The sequence below is a fragment of the Perna viridis genome, chromosome 4, assembly GCF_037379345.1.
Source record: "Perna viridis isolate PV_CMFRI_1.1 ecotype Kerala chromosome 4, ASM3737934v1, whole genome shotgun sequence".
Taxonomy (NCBI): Eukaryota; Metazoa; Mollusca; class Bivalvia; order Mytilida; family Mytilidae; genus Perna; species Perna viridis.
Genome location: NC_142448.1, coordinates 22718799 through 22724923, shown reverse-complemented (window position 1 = coordinate 22724923; position 6125 = coordinate 22718799). Strand labels below are relative to the sequence as shown.

At 34.2% G+C, this 6125-nt stretch overlaps 1 protein-coding gene across 1 annotated transcript; it reads right to left on the bottom strand.

Moving 5' to 3' along the window:
• Positions 1–3608: 3608 nt before the first annotated feature.
• On the bottom strand, positions 3609–4623 carry LOC148619354 (testis-specific serine/threonine-protein kinase 1-like). Its single transcript, XM_088579168.1, has one exon. The coding sequence runs from the start codon at positions 4498–4500 to the stop codon at positions 3631–3633; it is 870 nt and encodes a 289-aa protein (XP_088435294.1). The 5' UTR covers positions 4501–4623; the 3' UTR covers positions 3609–3630.
• Between the last annotated feature and the right edge of the window lie 1502 nt (positions 4624–6125).

The window sequence follows — 6125 nt, the reverse complement described above, 5'->3', positions numbered from 1 at the left end:
ATTGAATTTAAACTATATTTTAAAAACATAATTCAAATACAGATAAATGCTCGCTTACTTTTGAATCACCGATTAATGTAACAAATACCGATATTTATGAAATATCAAAAAAATCTGGTATTTGCTAATTGGGTACGAACAAAACTGGAAGTCTAAATCTTGAAGAATGTCATCATACTAACCGTGGTCTGTTTTTTTTTTTATGTAAACGCAAATTTGTTTTGTGGTTAAATTAATTATTGAATAGAAAATCCATAGTCATACTTTTAAATGATTCCACGCTCGAAAGATTTTAAATTGTAGAATTGATTAAATAAATCATTGACAGAATGCAGAAGAAACTCAACTCACTTTCTATTAAACATGTCTGCCATGTAATGGTTTAATAGAGGAATATACAATGATGTTGAATTTGAATAAGATTCGGAGAGAAAACAAATTGAATGTCAATTTGCCACACGCACACAATGGATCACAATCCTAAAGTTATTGGAGCATACGAAAAGCTTACAGAGGTTGTTATGTCTGGGGAATACAATAAGCATGCTAGCAGTATTTAAATAGATGTCTTTATTGGGGATGCATTTCCAGTTCTTCTGATCGAATAACCTTATAATGTTATAATTCATATCCAGTATCCTTATTTACTAGCATTTATATTGTAAAAATGAAATTGGTAGGTGTCGAAGCTACAGGACACATATTTCTCTCTGTCTTCAATGCCTCTTATTCCGTCACAGGGGTTTGCGCCCATGATCAAATATGAAGACCGACAATATATAAACGTGTTTAGTAGCTACACATTTGATAGTGGGAGCCTGTACCCCTGTAGCTCCATATATGGTATTGGTCATGTATCCTGTTCCAATCGTCATCACGTTTAATTCCATTTTAAAAGCTTAAAAAAAAACGTTATTGTAGTGTACTCTTCGGGGAATCTAAAAGAGGTGGATGGAATGAACAAAAGTCTCACCCTAGCTGATCTGAATCCTAGTCTTTCTCGATCACCGTTTTTTTCGCCATCCTCATCTTCACTTTGGACAAGATTTGGATCCAGATTCTGAAAAGGTATAAACACTAATTCAACAGTTACCTGTTGTAACGAAAGGCCATTAAAATCGCGTAAAGACTAGTGTTATTCATTTCTGAAAGTGAAATTGAGGAATCCAAGGTTGGAATATTATGCGTCAGCACGAAAAATGTTGTAGTTGATACAGTCCATAAGAAAAAAAAAAACAGATGTAAATGACATCCCTTTATGATAAAAATGCTTCACAGGGTGTATATACACACACCATTCAAGCTTGATGCAGCTCTAGATTTTGGAGTTATACATTATAAGCACAAGTTTTTCTCATAGAATGAAGTTGTCAAAGAACCTGAAAATTTGCAATTACATAAGTATTGAGGCGAGTTACACAAAGTTTAAGGAATTAATTATTTCTGAGCCATAGTCTCTTAAACCAATCAAAGTCTCCGTTTGTGACGTGGAATCTTCTACAATAATTTCATAGCGAACCACAGACAGGAAAATGTTTAGGTTTTTGCACTTTGGTCACAAGTTTTTTCATGGTCTCAAGATCGTGACCCTCAAAATAAATCCGCAGACAGATTTTTATGATAATGTATAATTGTATAAGGATCCATACACTTATATTTGTTGTATAGTAGTAGTTAAGTTTTATAAACTTCTTGCCACTTTATACTATATCTTATGTCCGCGGCTTTTCCTCCTAGGGCTTAAGACGATTGACAAAATATCAACTTTTTTTTGTCTTTTATTTGATATTTTATAACGGTCATCTCGCGCTCAGTTGAAATACCTCGAGTAAAGCCTCGACAATTCCCTATTCTAAATTCTAGCCCTTGCATAGAAGGTCGCAGCATGTTTCCAAACCAGGCTACATTTATGTTTCTGGTACGAGCAATACTAGTCTGACGCGACTTCCTTGACCTTTCTTAGAAAAGTTAGTTGGCAAAAAATTTATTCTTAACATATCATATTTACCTGTAAAACTAAGGAATAATCCTTAACTTCCTTTAACTTCATTCTGTCAACTAAAGAATACGACCTCTCTGAAAACTATTCCTACAACTTCAGTTCTCTTTAAAGGCAATCATAAATAACAATACAACAGTTTTATACAAAATTCTTACTCACAATTAGGGTAGGTTCTATTGCCCTTTGATTAGTTTAACAAAACACTTGAACAAAAATCTTGTCATAATTCCCTAAATCCCTTCCATATTGTGCATGTAACTTTACACAGAATTAGGCATTATCAATACATATGCATGCTGCTTATGATTAAATTATTTGTATGACATTAGAAGATTAATCCTGATTTTTAAAGGAATGAACTTGGGTAAGTGTCAACGAGCTTTGTGGTGAAATTTTCTACTTGGTTTCTCCTTTAGTTGTCAAAATTGAAATCCCATGTCGTGGCACATACTTAAAGCATGCTGTGAATTGGTGACTTGTGCGTAATGAATTCCCAATGGAATGACAGCATATGGCATTATGTATCTTAATTCTAAACTTGATTAGAGAAATTTAAAATACGAAAGCATATTAGTGTACACAAATACAGCATCATTTGTATGACGATGTCAATAGACGACTTGGTTCACGAGTTAGTCATAATATTAACTATACACGATGAACTTATCTTTATAAGCAGCAGGGTTCACGTAGTAAATGATATGTTTGTAAAGAAGTGAAAACAAAAGCAGGTGAAGCCAAAACAAAAAATGATAACAAAACATGAAAATTGACTGACAAGTCTCGGGTACTCTGTCCGCCTCGAGTACGGAATTTCGTAGGTTTGACCCCCGGCCTAGTAACACCAATGACTTTATTAGTAGTCACTGCTTCCTCGCCAAGCGGCATGTAGAAAATAGAGTGACAATTTGTTGGCTCGGAGTCAAGATAATGTGTCCAAGATCCGTCTCAGTCTATCGGACTAGCTCAAAGCAGGGTCTATTCGATTAGTCAACATCATCTTGAAATGCGTGAAATATCTGCCATAGGACATTAAAACAATCAATCAATCGATCAATCGTTTGACAACAAATGGCAAATATAACTAAGACAACAAACTAAAAGAACAAATAGAAAACACTGATACACGTCAATATGCTTAAAGATGTTTTATAGTTTAGTTTTTCTGTCTATTTTCGCAATATGTTTTAAAGCATTTAAATTAAAATGCGTGCAGCATATGTACAATGCTACATTCTAGCACTTCAAGGTGTTTTTTACAATGATGAGAAAGTTACTTGCGTATATCACGTTTCAAGAAAATACTTTGAAAATGATCGTATTTCTTTAACAAAACAATGCATAGACACTAAATTTAAATTACAGACCCCACGTTAAACACATATTCCGCTTTAGCTGCAATCGTTTTTTTTTTCAGGATACATAACAAACTACACTAATACTAGAATGGCAGAAAATTGAATTAATCTAATTGTACTCTTTAACTATAGCATTCATTCTATTTTAAAGTTTCATTTTTGTTCCCTTCTTGGTAGCATTATCGATCTTCACGTCAACAAGATCCGAAAAAGAAAGTCAAAGGTTTAAAACAAATGAAAAATATACATCAGAGTAAATAAAATATTGTTTTATTTGGATAGCCACGTGGACTGAAGTATACCGTCAATAGTTAGACGATTGCCAACCTGAGGTTCCAGAAGTTGTGAAATCAAGGCTTTGCAGTCCGGCTGTATTTTCTTATCCACTTTAGGAGGATATTTCAATTTACCTCTAACTTGGTGTTGAATCATTTTGTTCATATTGCTATCATCAAATGGCATGGTACCAGATACCATGACATAAAGGAGGACTCCCAAACTCCATACATCATTCATTTTAGGATCGTAAGGTACCCCACGTAACACCTCCGGAGAACAATAAGACGGACTACCGCAGTATGTCTCACTCATACACTTTCCTTTGTGTGGATCACTCACTTCTAAAGGTCTGGCAAAACCAAAATCGCTAATAACTACTGACTTATCTTTCATGATTAGAATGTTTTCACATTTCAGGTCTCTGTGTGCAATATTTGTATCACGATGTAGATATTCAACGGCACTGACTATCTGTTTAAACATCCTTCTGGCGTCTTTATCAGAAACAGGTCCGTTTTCTCGTATATGGCACAAAAGGTCTCCTCTTTCAGCATAATCCAATATCATAAAAATCATATCACCAGTTTTGATGATTTTATGTGTATTCAGGATGTGTTTATGGTTCACTCTTTGAATAACATTCAGTTCTCTGGGTAAAAACTTATCTAAATAGTCTCTTGAAACTTTTTTGAGGTCTACTATTTTCACAGCCATTATTTTACCATCGTCGCTCCGTTCGCAAACGCGTACTTTTGCATATGTTCCCTCACCGATTTTTGGCCCAAGTCGATATCCGCGGTCGACCAGGGTATCAGCCAATTTAAGAAATTCCCGAGCAGTGGCCGAATCCCTACCGGACATAATCTATGATTTTCACACATCTAAGTAACCATTTTCTTCAGAATAGTAATCTCGTCTATCTTATCCCGTTGTATCTACTGTAGTTGTCACTGACGTTAACGTCACAAAGTTCTACGATCGTCACGCCACAAACCAATGGTCTAACTCACTGCACGAACTTTTGTAATCCAGTATCTATTAGGTAATATTAGAAACGGTTTTAGCGGAAAAAATCTAAGTCTAAATGAGCCAGAGAATAAGGTGCATACGAAATAACTTCCGTTTCAATACGGAGGACAATGAAAATGCATCTCCAGATTTTTACAAATATGGAGTACAATTATTCATAACCAAGACAGCGACCAACAGCAAATTCCAATAAAACACATTAAAAATCAAAATCAAAGCTGAACATGCAAATGAATGGCATTTATTTAGTTAACGTTAATTGTAAGATGGTCTAATAATTTATAAGCAAACTCCTTAGGAGGTCTATATTGATTTCAATAATTGATGATCTTTGTTAAATAATCCCAGAATCACGATATAAAAAACCCGAAACTAAAATGTTTATTTCCACTAAGTTTTATTTGCTTTGGGAGTAAAAAAAAACTAAGCAATTCGGAAACTAGCAACAAGGCACGAATAAACAAAAACAACAATAACGGAAGAACCAACGGTAAATGTGCTGTGCATAATCAAACGTAACAAGGTAGGAACAGCAACAATCCGACTTTTATTTCCCCAAGAAAGATGAAAGAAGTTATTTTATTTTGTATTCACGGTAATATCATAACCGCGGTTGTGTTCTTTTAGATAGATGTTTAATTTTAATATTCTATTGTCAACATCATTCAGCACAATACCAATGTAAACTTTAGACGAGAAAAAAATGCTAAGTCTCTCTAAAGCATGAGGAAAGCAGAGCCTGGTAGTTCTATGTTACCCGAACAATTTTGCACACCTTTGCTTTTGTTGCGAAGGTAGGACTACTCTAGAAATATTTTTGTATCTAGGAGACACAGATAATGCTCCTCCACATGAAAGATGTGCCTATTGAAGGTTTATACGTACAAAAAGGATTGGTTTCACCATCCTTATTCAAATCAAATACCATCGCTAAAATTCTGACGTATCACACTAGTAGCTGCGTTTCCAAATAAAAAAAAATGGAACTAAAGTTAATTAACTAATTGGAATTAAGTTAAAGGAAGTGTTCCACTTTAAATATATACACCTTACCAAAGTTCCATTTTAATTGGTGCAAGCTTTTGTCACTTATTGTGCAAAAACTTGACCCCCTATGTTATGAATAAATTCCTGTACCCCCCACCCCCCCAAAAAAAAAAACAAAAAACAAAAACAAAAAAAAAACGGAAAATTGGAATTTTTCAATAACATAAAATACTTCATCACTTTAGACATATAGGCTTTCCCATAATTTCATTTTAACTGTTGGAAGCGTTTTTGAGTTGTGAAAAAATGGAAAACACCTACCCTGTTTAAGAATACATTTCCATCACTCAAAAACGAAAAGTTTGAATTAAAAAAAATCAAAGGGAGCTTCGCACTATAGCTATATACACTTTCTCTTTCTCAAAGTTTCAATTTAATTTGTGCAAGTGTTTTTGAATTGTAGTGTGAAA